The 16,293-nt window shown below is 39.9% G+C and overlaps 1 protein-coding gene across 1 annotated transcript in view; it reads left to right on the forward strand.

Moving 5' to 3' along the window:
- The window catches only part of ENPP2 (ectonucleotide pyrophosphatase/phosphodiesterase 2), a 107,292-nt gene that overhangs the window by 23,839 nt on the left and 67,160 nt on the right, over positions 1-16,293 (forward strand). The window contains 2 exon segments of the mRNA XM_045805743.2: positions 5,177-5,279; positions 15,152-15,307. Coding sequence (XP_045661699.2) covers positions 5,177-5,279; positions 15,152-15,307 — 259 coding nt within the window.

The following is a 16,293-nucleotide window of genomic DNA, read 5'->3' on the forward strand; positions in this document are numbered from 1 at the left end:
TTGTCAACGTGCCTGGAAATTCAGCAGGCAGCTTTCAGAGGAGCTAAAGTGATTTTTAAATCACTTAGGTGATTTTTAAAACTACTGACAAATGTGTTGAAGCTATTAGCCATATCCCTTAATTTGAACTAATTCTAGAGTGTTAGCAAGTGGGTACATACCTCCACATCTGTTTTATAATCCAATTAAAATGGAAGGAGTGACTTTACTGAGTATGTATTTGGTCATCACAATCCAATTCCAAATTCATTAGCTCAGGAGTCATACTTCACACCTTCCTGCCCCTCACTCCTTACCCAGTTCATTAATGGGTCTTTCCTCTGACTCTCCCAGTATTCCCTGTCCACCACTATGGCCTGCTTGGTGCCAGGCGTCACCAGCTTCCGGCTGGATGACGCCATCATCTCCCAGCTGATTCACCGTATCCGTTCTTGACTCCCTCCACTTCATATACACTACAGGGATTCATCCTTCAAAATCCGAGTAAACTGTCACATGCTTAAGCCCTTTTAAGGCTTTCCATCGCTTGTAGGGCAAAGGCATTAGCACCCCGCGTGACAGATGAAGCCCCACCTGAGCTGGCCCCTACTAATCCCTCAGCTCATTTCATACCACGCTCACTTTTGCTCTTGCTACTCTAGTCAGACCAGCTGTCTTTTCATACGTTGGGTGTGCTTCCCCTCCACCCTGCACAGAACCTTTGCACGTCCTCTTCGCTCTGTCTAGAATCTTCTCCTCTCTTAACCTCGTTACTCCCACCTGCCTTGCACATCTCAGCTCCACTCATAGTCCACGAAGTCTTCCGTGACCCTCCTGACGAGATCAATCCGGAATTATACGTTCTCATAGCAACATTTATCTCTACATTTCTACACTTAACCAGTTGCAATTTTACTTTTATTTCTGTGTCTATTTGATTGATATGGAGGGCAGGGGGCTACACTTGGTTTAGCTCCGCATACAGTACTAGGGCCCAGAACAGTGCTTGGCACACAGTGGGACCTAATGAATATTTGTGCAATGAATGAATATTCTTAGAGGATAGAGATTGTTCTGGTGCAGCGGTGGGGCGCGTACACTTAGATTCCACTGGGAATAAATGTTGTGCATGCATAGAAGTTTACTATATAAATTGCAGTCATTGAAAGATGTGCCAGTGTTGATTTCAGCTGTCAATTGTGTAATAACTAATAACACAAGTCTTGTTTGCATTTGAATAGATGTATGCTATTTCTCCACCAGAGAACCTCCTGGGGCCATAGATTACCCATAAAACCTTGCATCTGTGGTTTAGAATCTTAAGTGGTGTCTACTTTACATACATCTGCAGTCCTGACTTGCGGGAGCAATTGAGCCAGCTTGCTCCTCCATTAGCCACCATAATTTCTTGCTCAATTTAGATTGGTAAACCCCTTTCGCAAAGACTGCTGTCCTGTTCTTCTCCTGAATTTTCTAATAGCCTGCAACCACAGCACAATTTAAAAACAAGACTCAGCTCAAAGAGTTTTAAAATAAACTAGGGAGAATAGAATACATGTGGGTGCTCTTTTCTTTCTTAGTGTATGTGCTGTATTTACTGCTGAGTGATACCACTGAAAAATCAGGTGATCAGTAATTGCGTAACACCAGCGTCTCAGAAGTATTCTGGGAATAGTGTTAAGTCGAGTCAAGACACCATTATGCAGTTAATCCTGCACCACGAGCAACTGGATATAGATAAAGTTTGAATTGGTTCATGAAAATTTCGTAATTACCGCAGGGGACAAGAATGACAACCTTCAATTATGTATCTTTCCAATCTCACTGCGAACCTCAAGCCCTCTTACCTTAATCAGGGCTTGGGAACAAGGATTCACAGAACTATTTCATGAAAGATAGACTGTGCATTAGTTAGTATAAATGCAACTACTGTATCGCAATCAGGCAACACACACACTGCTGCTTTGTGCCACCAGCAAAGTAAAAAAAAGTGCTGTTCTGCTGCTTCCAGTTTGGAGATGATTCCCATGGAGGAACTGCCATGGTGTGTCACTAAGAGATCTCGACTTCCATGTCCAATTAATAGTGAATGCTCTTAATAATATATTAAAATTACATTATGAATTAGACCAAGCAATTCAACATGCAGGACATAAATTCACTCAGGATAATTTATTCCAACGCTCTGTTTCTCTCAATGTGCTCCTTAGGTTACTTGTATCAGAATAACCTATTGTGAAATTCTTGTCTGGCCTCTAGAATCCTCCTTTCTTTGCCCTGCCCCCTAGACCTGTTGAATCCAAATCTTGGGGAGTAGGCCACAAGCATCCACATTTTAAACAAGCTCCTGGGGTGATGCTTACGCCCAATAAAGCTTGAAAACCACAGAATGATTTCTAAGGCCCGAGGCTGTTGCAAGATTTGTTACAGTTCTGGGTTTTCTTCTGCCAGGGGGCAGTGTTCTCTGACATGTGGCTGGATTAATAAGCCATTCTGGAAGTTAATTTTAGTCTTTCTCATACCCTTTCTTGTTTACTGACCCAACCATGGGTGACATTATTCCAAAATCTTAAACTCCAGATCAGGTAGACTTTCTTGATTGGGTTGTGTTTACAGAAGGTTTGGGACCACATTCCAGTCACTTAGTTGAGTTTCTAGACCTATGGTACGCATTTCCAGATTTTTTTAGTTTTCTCAGTTTTAGATAATGGAAGGTAATTGTGTTTTGTAGGGACTTCAGTCATCCCTCTGAGACGTAATTCATCATGATGTCTTGTAATAAAATTCTGTTTAACTATGGTTAGATGGGGTGTGTGTGTGTGTGTGTGTTTGTGTGTATGCGTGCACATGTGTGTGCACGTGTGCACTCGTGAATATGTGTGTTTTAATGAGTTCCATGTGCACAATGACCTGGAGACAAAGCTCCTTGACAGAACAGTTGACGGAAATAATGCCTGAGCTCAATCCTCTTAGATAATTGGTAGCAAGTGCCGTACAGAAGCCAATTATGGAGCGACTATTACACTTACGGCTTTTCCCCCTGCACAGCTATGCTGAATGTCAAAAAAAATTAATGGATGATGTTCAGCTTCTGAGTCTATTTTTTTTCCCCCAAGGGGAGCCTTCATTATCCTCAAGCTGGGTTTCTACAATCAAATGTCAGACAGAATCTAAAGTTGTTGGCAAGGGCCAGGGAGGTTAGAGAGAAGGGGAAGCAGGGTTTTGGGGAACATGCGGAACAGTGTTGGCATACAATGCAAGGCAATCCCAGGTTTGCCTTGAACTTTTCCTTTTCGGTGGATTGTTTTCTGCTGTGAAAGCAATGCTGCATCTTGAAATCGAACATAAAGAGTAGAAGACTCTTACATGGGGTTAACATCTTTCATAAGCCTTGCGAAATACCCAACTCCAAATCATTTCAGTGCGGCACAGAAGCTAGAGCAAGGGACTTCTGTAGAAAAATCCATAAGCCTGACATCTCTGCAAGAGTGCAAAGCTGAAAGGATTCAAGAAAGGCGACTTAAAGTTTGACAGTGGGTTTTCTTTTTCTCCATTAGCTGTTACTGAATTCTAGAATATATAATGAAACCCAGGCCTACTGTGCAATCAGCTATAAACAAGGTCTTGCTTTTGTGCTATCATGTTTGATTTGAGCCGAGCCATTGCCCCGTTAGTAATTTGTTGCATGTAAGTGCTGTTTTGTTTACGCACACACATATGCTCAGCGCGAGATGGATGGTCCCTGGGCCTGGTGCAAGGGAAACCAAAGGCAAGCCTTCTTCCCTCCTTTGAATCCTAAAAGCAGACGATATTTAAATAACTTTCAGATTTAGAGACCTTGATTTCTTTTAGAAGCCTCCTGGTTGCCAAATGCTTTGTTAAGAAACTTTTAACATTTACAACAGCCTTAAAGGGCAGCATTTGGGGGCTAGAGGACAATGCAACTGGGAAATAATCAGGGAAAACAATTTTTAAAAGCTAACTTCTTGCTGCCGTTGAGATTTCCTTCCTAAATTCAATCACTAATAAAGCGTCCCCATCCAGCCCCTCCCCCCATCCGTCTCTCCCCCCCTCCCCCCCCCCAATAAAAACCAAGCTGACAGTTTTTTTTTTTCAGGAAGAAGAGACAGGCTGAAGTTATTTTGTCCTTCCTCACAGGGCAGAAGGACTCTCTGCTGCTTAGCTGGCATTCCCAGTATTTTGATAAAAGTTACTTCTCTAAACGCTAACAACAACACGAGGAAAAATAATGCTATCTCTTGTGTTAGTTACAATCTTGGGAGATTTTATCGTGAGAAATATTTGAGTAGTCGGGAGTAGCTGAGAATGTGGCAGTAGGGACAGGGTCATTTAAACTGCCAGAAAAAATAAATAAATGGGAAAGACAGGGAAAGTTGTTAGGTTTATAAATTATAAACCTTTCCTTGTTTAAAAAAAATAAAGTTGTGAGGTTGACTACATTGAATAACTACATTGTAAACCTTAAAAGCTTAAAGCTGGTGGAAACCCTTTTTCAGCTCTGTTTCATTTTTATCGGATCAAGTACACTTGGTTTCTTTTTTAAAAACCCTGTTTTTGTGAGGGAAGGAAAATGAACATGCACTGTTATTGGCCACAGCAACATAAGAAACCCTCATGTTACCAGAGGAAACCACATGAAAGTGTGCGTGTGTGTGTGTGTGTGTGTGTGTGTGTGTGTGTGTGTTAGGGGCGGGACCGATAAGGGGGTGGAGAGAAGGAGAGGGATGTTTCAAGCCTCTTAGGCTCAGAGTTGCCATTTGTGAACCCATCGTGATGAAATCAAGCTCCGGACAAATCAGAGGAGGCTGTCAACCTCCCAGGTGGGATTACTTGTAGTTAATAGACTGAACTCAGAGCCCCAAAAAGCGGTGCATTCAGTGTAGGCAAAAGAGAGCACACAGCAAAAGGCTTTCCAAGAACCCTCTGCCATGGCCAGGAGAAGCCGGTTCCGGTCCTATCAGGTAGGAGAGATGATGGCATCGCAGCGAGGGGGAAGGACTTGATGTTCAGAAACAGTTCCTGATTTTGGATTTTTCTTTTTGTTTTAAAAATGAAGATAGCTCTTTCTGGTGCATTTTGGAAGTTGTAGGATGGGGTGGTGATGTTGAAGTCCTTTGAATTGCCTTCATGTCATCTGACTAATTGGCTTGACACCTCCATCTCTTTATTCCCTTAGGTAATATCCCTGTTCACTTTCGCTGTTGGAGTCAATATCTGCTTAGGATTCACAGCAAATCGAATTAAGAGGGCAGAAGGATGGGATGAAGGCCCTCCTACAGGTAAGTGTAGTGACTGTTCGCACTGTCAGTCCTTTTAAACTCTTAGGCACTTGATCATCAGTATAAGCCCCTAAAGAAATGCACCTTAAGATAGTCTTGCAGGATAACTAGAGGAGTCCTAGATTTCCTCGGAGTAAAAATAGCTCTGTGTATAATTCAGGTGAGAGAATGTGGTTTTAATTATGAGAACATGTATGCTCACTCCGTGAGAAAGGCTATTTCAGTCTTTGTGCTCTGGAACTTATAAATGTAAAGATAAAATTAAAACTCTTGTTAACAGACAAGGCTAAGAGAGAAGTGGTAGGAACAGGTGCTGATTTAATATTGGAGACATATGAATTTGATTTACTGTCCCGTGATATAAGAGGTAGTATTTGTCTCCAGAAATTTCTGATACACACACACACACACACACACACACACACACACACACACAAAAGAAAAAAAATAGGAGTGACAGTGAAAAAAAGCAGTGAACTGTCTTTCTGAAACTTCAGAATTTAGGACTATGAGATGAGATTAAGATTTACCTAAAATTGGAAAAATATAAAAGAGAGGAGGTGCTTTGAAGAGCTTACATACAGGATTGACTTACACCCAGTTTTCTCTTTTGGCCTAAGGAAAGGTAAGTTTTAATAGTGTACCTTGACTTAACTAATAGAACCAAAGTGAAAGAGTTTCCTTTTACAATACACTGCACCATAAGCAGTGTGGGAATTCTTATAAAGGAGCTCCTTGTGCACACCGAGGGGGCTTAACTGACCAGGTCTTAAGTAATGAGTTGGTTAATTTCCTGGAAATTGGAGCTGCTGATGGTTTTATAAATAAAAATTACATATTAAGTAATGGGTACTCTAGGGGGCAATATTTTCTTGACTTTCTCTGACATCTCAGCATGTTTGTCTGCCTTCCTGCGGATTTTGAATTTCTCTGTATTTTTTGACCCGTCTGATCTAAAAGTCAATCACCTGTCTCTGCTGAGCCAGCATGAACTTTTATTAACCAAGTCATGATACATATATTGATGGAGTACTAGGTCTTCCACGCATCAAGTAAGTTGCTTTTGAGTCACGCCAGAAGGTTGAAAGAATCATATTAGAAGTAGTTTAGTGAGTCAAAGTGGGGTGTGGTTGGGGTGAAAAGTGAGAAAATACATCATAAAAATTGCACCCCCAGGGAGCCAAATGGACAAAGTGAGTTGTCTTCTGTTGTCGAGGGAGAGGAGAGGAGATCACTGGGCTGGAGAATCCTGTGTTTATTGGTAACAAATGCTCTCTTCAAAGATCTCTTTTTTTTTGTTCTAGACAAGTATAATTCCCATTAGCACTGACTGTAACTGCCCAGACTGGAAGGGGGATCGGATCCTTAGTATCGTCATGTGGGCAAGCTAGCAGCTTGTGAGCCCACTCCTGGTTCTTCCCAATGCATCCTAGAAGGAATTTCTTTTCTGTTTCATAGTCATATATTACCTCAGCCAAAACTGATTCTTTTCTTAATGAATGTGTAAAATCAAGTCACTCATTATTTTCAAAGTTGGCTCTTTTTGGGAAACATGAGGGTTCTGGACTGACAACCGGGATCCATAGAATTTTGCTGTGTGGCCTTGGGCAAGTCATTTGTGATGTCTGCGTCCTTAGCTATATAATGAGAAGCAGGCCTAGATGATGTCTAATTTTCCTTCTGGATTAAAAAAAAAAGCTCATGATTCCGTCTATTCTGTTCACTCTTGAATTTGTGTGCACTCTACTGAAGAACTTGAAAAGCATAGGACAGATTTGTTAATCCTTAAATATATTTTGTGTATAATTTTCTCCATATGCTGTAAGAAACAGCTATAAGAGCTATGAGTCTATGTGACTTCTGTAAAAATAATACAATCTATATTATAATGTATACGTCTAAGTGATCTTAAATATAGTACAGAATATTTGCTTCTTGAATTTTTTAATTAAATCATTGATTATTTTAGGCCTTTATGGTATCTCCTAAAATGATTTTTTAAGTGGAAATTCTACCTTTTTGAAGCTTAGTTGGGATGCAATGCCCTTTAAGTCTCAGTTTTAGGATTTAGGTATGCCCAAACACTTTTTATTTGTAATTTTTCTATTGCTGTAGTTTGCCAGGTTTTTAGGTACCAATGGTTGATTTCTCCTGAATAAAGACCAGAGACATACTTTGGAAACTGGATGAGAGCAGAGTGCAGAGAGTTTAGTCATGTTCATCTTTTTAAATGTTCCATGTGCCTAGAAAGGGCCTCCCTCAAACAATGCACATCTGTCAGCAAGGCCTTCGCATCAGAAAACATCGGCTGAACTTTTATATATGTATTAGGACAAGATACTAAAAGGAAAGGCAGCCATACGAACTTTCAACAATGCTTCCGTGTCCCAAAGAAATCCTGGGAAGCTCAGTGCTTCCAGACTGTTTGACCAACGGGAACACAAAGGGTATTAATACATGGCTAGCTTCAGGCTGACCAGAGCAAGATCTCCCATTCAAAAGCATGCACTTTCTCGCTTAGTAAACGTAGTTCCTTAGAGTCCTCAGCAATAGGTGAGAATGTTCTACGCACGGGGCAGACCCTCCCTGCTGTACTATGGACTGGGGTGTGAGTTTCAAGGCTGTGGCAGTGCAAACAGACTGTTATAATTAACTAACGAGCACACTTGTTCGCTGGATTTATTGTTAGGACCTAGTGATCTATTGGAAGTAATGGTAGAATAGGATTTCTTCTGCCAGATGAGAAGAGATCTATGGATTTATTAGGAGATATGAAATGAGCAGAGCTAATTATGGTTCTATTGGGTAAATATAATGGGCAATCATGTGCATGGGATGACTAGAATACATTTTTCAAAGAAAAGGTAAGTAAAAAGTGGCATGAGTGTGACGTCTTTGTTGCACACAACTGGTGTAGCCAGCTTGATTTCCCTTTAAGATTGCAAGTGAATTTATGTGTATACAGGTGTGTGTGCATGCACTTGTGTATATGCGTGTATGTGTACATTTGTGGTGTGAGAGTGGAGGCGATTTTACTGAAGTCTGTGATAGATTCCCTTTCAGTCTCCAGATGGAAATGGGATATCCCTTGAAATATAAGCAGCATAATACTTGGAAGACACAGGGAAGTTTGTGAGCTTGTGAATAACCGGTTAATAGAGACTCGAAAGCCCCAAACCAACCCGTCATCATTTTTAGTGGCTCCAAAGCTTAAAAGGGTGTGAATGTGAATGAAATTCGTGGGTAAATATAAAAGGTCTCTCACAGCTTTATGAGTAAAGTGAGTCTTTGTGAATCGCAGAGAAAACAACAATGGTAAGAGGCATGAGAAGGTTGGTGTTCATCCGATAAATTTGAGAATCTCATTCTGCAATAAAAAACTGTCTCGATGATGGAAGAGTAGCATGTAGGAAACTGCAAAGCTGACAAATACAACAGCCATGATTCTGGAAGGAAAACTGTCATGACTAAGATCACATTATGGGACTTGATGTTAAATATAATGTAGAGTTAGGGATGTTTGTTTCTTTCTTTATTTATTGAGAGAGAGAGACAAGGAGGGGGGTCAGAGGGAGAGGGAGAATCTTAAGCAGGCTCCACACCAGGGATGGAGCCCAACACGGGACTTGATCTCACAACGCTGAGATTATGACCTGAACTGAAATCAAGAGTTGGATGCTTAACTGACTGAGCTACTCAGGTGCCCTGAGTCAGCGGGTGTTTTAAGTAAATGGAATAAAAGTGTCTGAAGTAGAATCTGAGGAGGGCACAGGTCTTTCAGGGCTTTGTTAAATGGAGCTCTGGAGTAGGGATTTTTCATTCATCTTAAAACTGTACAGAATCCTCTATCTCGTCTCCAGAACCAGAAATCTCAGTCCTCAGTAGATATCCACATAGATTCTCAAACTAAAAAACCTTTCCAAATCATGTCTTCATCAAATTCATAGCCTATGTACAGAATTTGAAAAATCCTTTGTGAACAAAAACAGTACTGTAGTTATATTCAGATGATCTAAAATTTTAGCCAGGCCCTTGCTAGCTCAGATTAGCCTGAGGGTTCTGATTTTCCAACCAGGAAAACAGGGATAATGTTGCCTTTTTATCGGAAAAGGTTTTTGAAAACAAAATGCCATATTAGGGTTGATGAGAATATAAGGTGTTAAGTATATGATGATACATCTAATTTATCTTCACTTATGTTCAAAAGCCAGTGTCTAAATTTTTACCTTTTCAAGTTGCCGATACCTGTGATTTCGATGACAACATTTCGTTGTTTGGGAGCAGATTTGCAAACCATTCAGACATACTGTACTGACTACCATCATAAATGCTGCTTGAGGGGTTTAAAAGTTGAATTAATGGGGTGCCTGGGTGGCTCAGTTGTTAAGTATTTGTCTTCCTCCCAGGGCGTGATCCCAGGGTTCTGGGATCGAGCCCCGCATCGGGCTCCCTGCCCTGCTGGGAGCCTGCTTCTTCCTCTCCCACTCCCCCTGCTTGTGTTCCCTCTCTCGCTGGCTGTGTCCCTCTGTGTCAAATAAATAACTAAAATCTTTTTTTAAAAAAATTGAATTAAAGTTAACCTATCTTATTTACGTCACATAGAAATCTGTGTTTTGTTTTTTTCTAGTTTACGAGATCTTTCCACATGAGAATGTTGTGTTTATAAATGCTTTAAAAGTGCAGGTGTCTGAAAAGTTCCCAGGTACAGGAAAAGTTGTCCACGAGAGCTGGTCCAGAATCTGATGGAGAGGAGAGAACAGCGGTGCCAACGCAGTGGGTATTTATAGGAACTGATGTCTTTAGGAAGTGGAGATACTGACATGGAGGCTGTATGTAAGCGGTGCTCACTATGGGATGAGGTCAATAGCATCAAGAACACATGGCAGCTGCAGTACAAGAAAGTATGACCAGAAAGGATGAATCATATACCCCAGAAGAGGCATAAGACGGCATTAAATGCGAGAGTTGGTCAGCATCTTGAATGTCGTCCATATTGACCGCCTCCTTTCCCTGTGGTTTCTACTTCAGACAGGGCAGGCAGACAGAGCAGAACCAGTTCTGTGCCAGTGCTCTTAAACAGGAGGCGGGGTAACCACAGCCCACAACCCATTGCAAGGCTTTCCTCTCACTTTCAGGAAGCACTCGGGCTAAGGACCACAGAGAATGGGAGGGACAGATAGGGCGCCATATCTCAAACCCTGCACCCAGGGCCACCACACAAAGTGGAGAAGAGAGAGTCTTCCAGCTTTAGGAAGCTAAAGGTTTTCAAACTTAAGTACTGCTTCCCTCATGGATCATCATCCAAATCCGAAAATTTCCATTTTGCAGAGGGATTTAGAGGAAAATAGGATTGGGAGTCCAGGATGAACTCATGTTTAGGTCACAACTCTTGTCATGAATTACGTTCTTTCCGATGGCCTATTAAATTATCGGTAGTTTCCCCCATATAAATGGCACCAGAATTCTATGATACCGCTTCTGTATGTGTGGTAAGATGGAATTTTTTTTTATTTTATCTTTTTAGAAAGATTTTATTTATTTATTTATTTAGAGAGTGGGTGGAGGGGAGGGGCAGAGGAAGAGGGAAAGAGAGAATCTCAAACAGATTCTGCACTGACAATGGAGCCCAATGTGGAGCTTGATCTCATGACCCCAAGATCATGACCCGAGTTGAAATCAAGGGTCAGATGTTCAACCGAGTCACCCAGGCACCCCGATGGAATGTTTTAGAAATAAGATTTTACTTAATTAAGGGAAATAATTTCACTTGTTTCTATCAGGATCATGAATTTGAGTGTAATAAATCATGTTTTTATGTTGGTGTTTTTTAGATCATGAAATGCTTCTGTGAAAAGTAAGAAATTTATAGTACTTTCTTATGCCTATCATATATGTACATTTATACATGTTTTAAAATTTGAAGTTCCTATTTTAAGAGAATGTGTCTATATAGACTCTAAGAGTTTTTTAATATTCTGGAATGGAGTTGCGTCTTTAAGCAAAATAACATTTAAATATGTAATTAAGAAGGCAGCAATAGAATTTGAATTTCATAAAAGTACTGGCAAATGCCTTGTATGAAATTCTAAACCTCCATACTTATCACACATTTTCGATCCTTTTGAGGTGTTTGTTTTTGTCTTTTGTCTTCCTTGTTGGTTCAAGCTTTTATGGGAGTCTCAGTAATTATGAGACACCGCAAGTTCACTGATCCTGCAGTTTTCATCACACCGTTGAATAAATTATAGACCCCCAGGGGTCAGATTGATGTTCTCCTAATTTAGGTCAGGTAAAGGAAAGCTTTTCAGATTTTAGAATTTAGACATATAAGTCAGAGAATCTATCTATATGGAACCAGGTTAAAATTTTCCAATAAAAATTGAAGACCTAAAATCTGTCCTCAGGCTGGTGTGGGGGGAAGGACATGAGACATGGGCATGGAATGAGAGCCAGATGTGGCGGATGATTGCAGGGCTATGAAAGTGTGGGGATTAGAGCTTATTATGAAAGATGGCGGGGGTGGGATAGGCCCTGGAAAGGCAAAGGGAATGTGGTTCGACTCTCACCTGATTTGATTAAAAGAGGTGCCGAAGTTCAAATTCTTAAGATTATTGGATTGGAAGAACTACAAGGATCAATTCATCTTCCCTTTTCTCTCACTGCCATTGTCAGCTGAGTCCAAGCCAGCCAAGAATGAATTTGACATATGTGTCCCTAGTCCATATTTCAGAATTTACTCTTACTTGGTAAACCTTGAGTCCAACACTTTTTATGATCTGTGTGTTTGCAACTCTTCCTTAACGAAGCTGTCTTCCGTTTAAGGTTTGGCAAAGAAGATTTTCATTAGGGGGAAAGCTATTGAGTGAGATTCAATTATTTCCAAAAACAAAGTGGGGGATACAGTCAGAGAATAATCAATGCTGTAAGAATATCGTAAAAATCACGTAACTAGCATGGATGAAGAAAGGTTTAAAATGGCTAAAAATCCACACAGATATTTTGAAACTAAAGAGAGAAATAGGGAAGAGATTGTGATGATGGAAAAGCAAAGGGCATGATTGGAGGAATATTTCAAATGCAGGCTGGACACCATAAAGAAGAGAAGACAGGACAAGTCAATTACTGCGAACAATGTGCCTTTGGACCTGTTAGCATTATCTCAGCGATAAGCATAGCTGAGCATATTTATGTATGCAGCTCATGGGAATGAATTCTGCTCAGGATTTATTAGATGGCTACTGTCTAAGTGGTACCCTAAAAAAAGGAATAATTCAATTATAAGCATTTTTCTTATCTTTTTTTTTTTTACTATAGGGCTTTCTCTATTTTTACTTTTTGCACATCTCAACCCCTCCTCCCCCCACAGTTTCTTATGGCCCAGCATGACTGTTCGTAGGTTGGCCAAAGTCAATAGAAAAATGTGGTTTTTGAACCAGAGGTAAGGCACTGCACTGGAAACCTGACATTATTTCCTAAACTGAGCTGGTGCGGTTTGTATGTATTTCAACATCCCAGAATCAACCATGCACAAGCGTTTCACATCTCATGGTCTAGTGAATCTGTTTGCTTTACTTGAACTGATCCGATGCCATAAAGCCTGGGATTGGGTGACTCTGACTTTTAAAAGGACAAAGGACTGAGGGATGAACGGGATGTTCAGATAAAGGGCTTCAGTGAACCTGGAAATGTTATTTAACTTCTGTTCCCCACCTGCGTCTTATGTTTGCTTGTTTTTAAAAGTAATGCATGCCAATTGAAAGAAAATGAGAAATTCATAAACATAAATAAGGAAATAAGATTATACATAGCATGTCATCAATAACATTTGTAAAGCTATTTATATATAATATATTATTATATATATAATAATACATACACACAGATGTGTGTGTGTATATATATGTATATATATATGTGTGTATATATATATATATAGAGAGAGAGAGAGAGAGAGAGAGATAAGGAAACAAGACATTTATAAAATTGTGGAAATTTCAAACTATAGATAGAAAGGTAAAAAAAATCCCTCTGCTTCTCTCTTTCTCAGTCATTTTACTCCAGTATAATTCCTGTAAAGAGTTTCCTGTGGGGAGGGGGGAGGAAGGTTATTGATACCTGTACGTTTTCTCAATGCCTCTGCCCCCTCTCTTTCTTCTCTGGCTCTGTTTTTATTTTTACATTTATTTATATCCCTATTGCTCTCTTTACCTCTATTTTTGACACAAAATATAATACATAATAGTTAATACCATCAGACTGTTCTGTCACTTTGCTCTCTAAAAAAATATATATGTTAATATATTTTATGGATCTTTCCATATTAGCCTACATCCAGATCGGAGTCCTTCTTTTTAAGGGCTGGGCAATATTCCATTTAAGGATACGGTGATTCTTGTACATATTTCTTGGCAAACTTTTGCAAATATACACAAGAGGGGAATTCCCAGTAATGGCATTTCTGGGTGAAGGATTCATATGCATTTCCAAGTTGTGTTCTATTTTACAAAAATTTTCATTCCTAGCAACAGGTAGGACACTGCTTACACTTTCCATTCATCAGAAATTAATAATTTTGTAAGCTAGGATGAGGATACAGCTTAAATTTTTCCAGTCAGCCAGTTCTTCCAGCACTACCTACTAATTAATCTTTCCTTCACCCCCTGTTTAATCCTTCTTTCTTTCTCCGATTGCTTTCATTATAAATAAATTCTCATATATTTGGCTCTATTTCCCATCCCTACCTCCAGCACTGATCTACTTATTTCCTGGTACAAACTGTTTTAATTATTTAACTTGAGAATATACTTTACCATCTAGTCTTCACCAAATTACTCTTCCTTTCCAGTGTTTTTCATTTCGTATATTCATTTTTTATAAACTTTTAATATCCTCTCCAGTTTAAAAAAAATTCCTCTTTATGTTTTTATTGTGGTTGCATTGAATCTTTAAGTTTATTGAGGAAGAACTGATATTTTTATAATATTAATTATCTTTATCTCCAAGATGGTGTATCTTTCCGTTTAATAAAATCTTTCAAAACATCTTTGGTAGAGTTTTAATGTGTTCTTCAGGGAGGCCCTACACAAGTCTTATGGAATTTATACCTAGATATCGTATCTTTGAGGCACTGTGATGAATGGGACTTCCATTGAATTTTGAACTTAATTGCTTATATCATACAAATATGTAGAATTTTTGTCTCACTGGTTTTCCCCCCAAATTTTTAGTTGATTCTTGAGATTTCTAGATATACGGACGTATCATAGAAACTAAAGAGGATTTGTTTTTTACAAGCTGAGATTGTGGTGTTTGTGTTTGTGTAACTCTGTTTTGGGTGTAGATTGAACGGCTGGAAGAGATCTTGCAAGTCTTCCCTTTCAGTCCCTATGTTCAGACTGTTCTCAGAACATTTAGGTTCAAATCTCCTTACAAAAAGTTATGGATTTTCAAAGAGGGAAACGAACTCTTGTTTGTAAGTGTATACGTCAATGTTCTCTTCTCTATTGGCAGAGACACTCACCCTCCCAGATTTGTAGTAATAATACTTGTAAACAGTAAAATAAAACCGACAGCCAACATTCATCGCACTTTCTGTGTCTGGCAGACTGCTGAGTGTTCTGCATGGATTGTTTCCTTGAATTCTCGTTATAATCTCCAGTTACTTTCATTAATCCCCCCACTTTACAGATGAGGAAACTGGCACAGAAGGTTTAGCGACCTGCCCAGGGTCCATAGCCAGCAGGTGAGGGTGCTAGGCTGCTCAGCTTGAGCCTGACCGCGTCACCACTCTCTGCTCCCCCCGCCCAGCCCCCTCTCCATGATGACATGACCCATCTCCCAATCCCATTGCCGTTGCTTCTTGTATCTTGCAGTGTTATCGGACTCCCCCTGGACCAACACCTCTGGATCATGCAAGGGCAGATGCTTTGAACTTCAAGAGGTTGGACCCCCTGAGTGTCGTTGTGATAATCTATGCAAGAGCTACAGCAGTTGCTGCCATGATTTTGACGAGCTTTGTTTGAAGACAGGTGGGTAAATTTGAGTCCTCTGGAGACTTGATTGGATGGCTGAAAGGCCATCACTGTTACTCTGCCTGGCATTGCCACCCTGCTTGGGCCAAACCAAACTCTGTGGGTTAGTTTTGTTTCTTGAATGATTATCGATTATATTATGAGTATACCCCATGTGACTGTTGTTTGCATACCAGACTTACCCAAAGAAGGTTCTTCGTGACTGCAGTCAGTATTTACTGGTTTCGGAAGTAGTTATGGCCTGGGTTTTTTTTTTTTTTTTTTTTTTTTTTTTTTTGTCATCTTCATCATCTATCTCTTGCGGTCAATTCCCACGTTCACTGCTAAGGCACATGGGCTAAAACTGTGAACGTTCTTAATTTTAGTTTTTTCTTTCAATTTTAATTTCTTTTTATTTTTGCTTGCCTGCTCAGTGTACAGCATTTGTGTTATTTCATCTTATCATATAGTAACTATTGGCCTACTCTGATGTAATTCCCCATTCTCTGTGCAGGTAGAAAGTTGTTATGGAATTCTACTTGGGGTCACATGCTCAGGGTAGGTCTAAAATATTCCTCTCAGTCATCCTGGCCTTTCTTTCCATGTCTTCTATACTGGAACCATCAATAGAATATACAGACTTCAGAATGAATACACTTGAGTTGAGAAGAAGCACCTTTGTAGACATTTGCCACCCCACCTGCTCTGTTTCCAAAGCCCGATGCTTTAGACAGGACTCTGGAAATACCTTGTAAGCTATCCAGCATGCTTCTGGGCAACATCGTATGCAAACTCTGAGAAAGATGCCCGTCAACCCTGTTACGATCACTAAATGCAGCGATTCGACAGCTTCCTTGCCAAGTTATTACTTGCTTTTGGACTTGTATGGTTTAGATGATTCTTTTAAAAATCTGACTCTCATTATCATTGATATTAGCCTTATCTTTCTAATGATATCATTAGAAACAGAGACATTATTCTCCTTTACTAAAGAAATGACCCTT

The sequence above is a fragment of the Ursus americanus genome, chromosome 9 (genome assembly GCF_024610735.1).
Source record: "Ursus americanus isolate L20-20 chromosome 9, mUrsAme1.1.p, whole genome shotgun sequence".
NCBI classification, from domain to species: Eukaryota; Metazoa; Chordata; class Mammalia; order Carnivora; family Ursidae; genus Ursus; species Ursus americanus.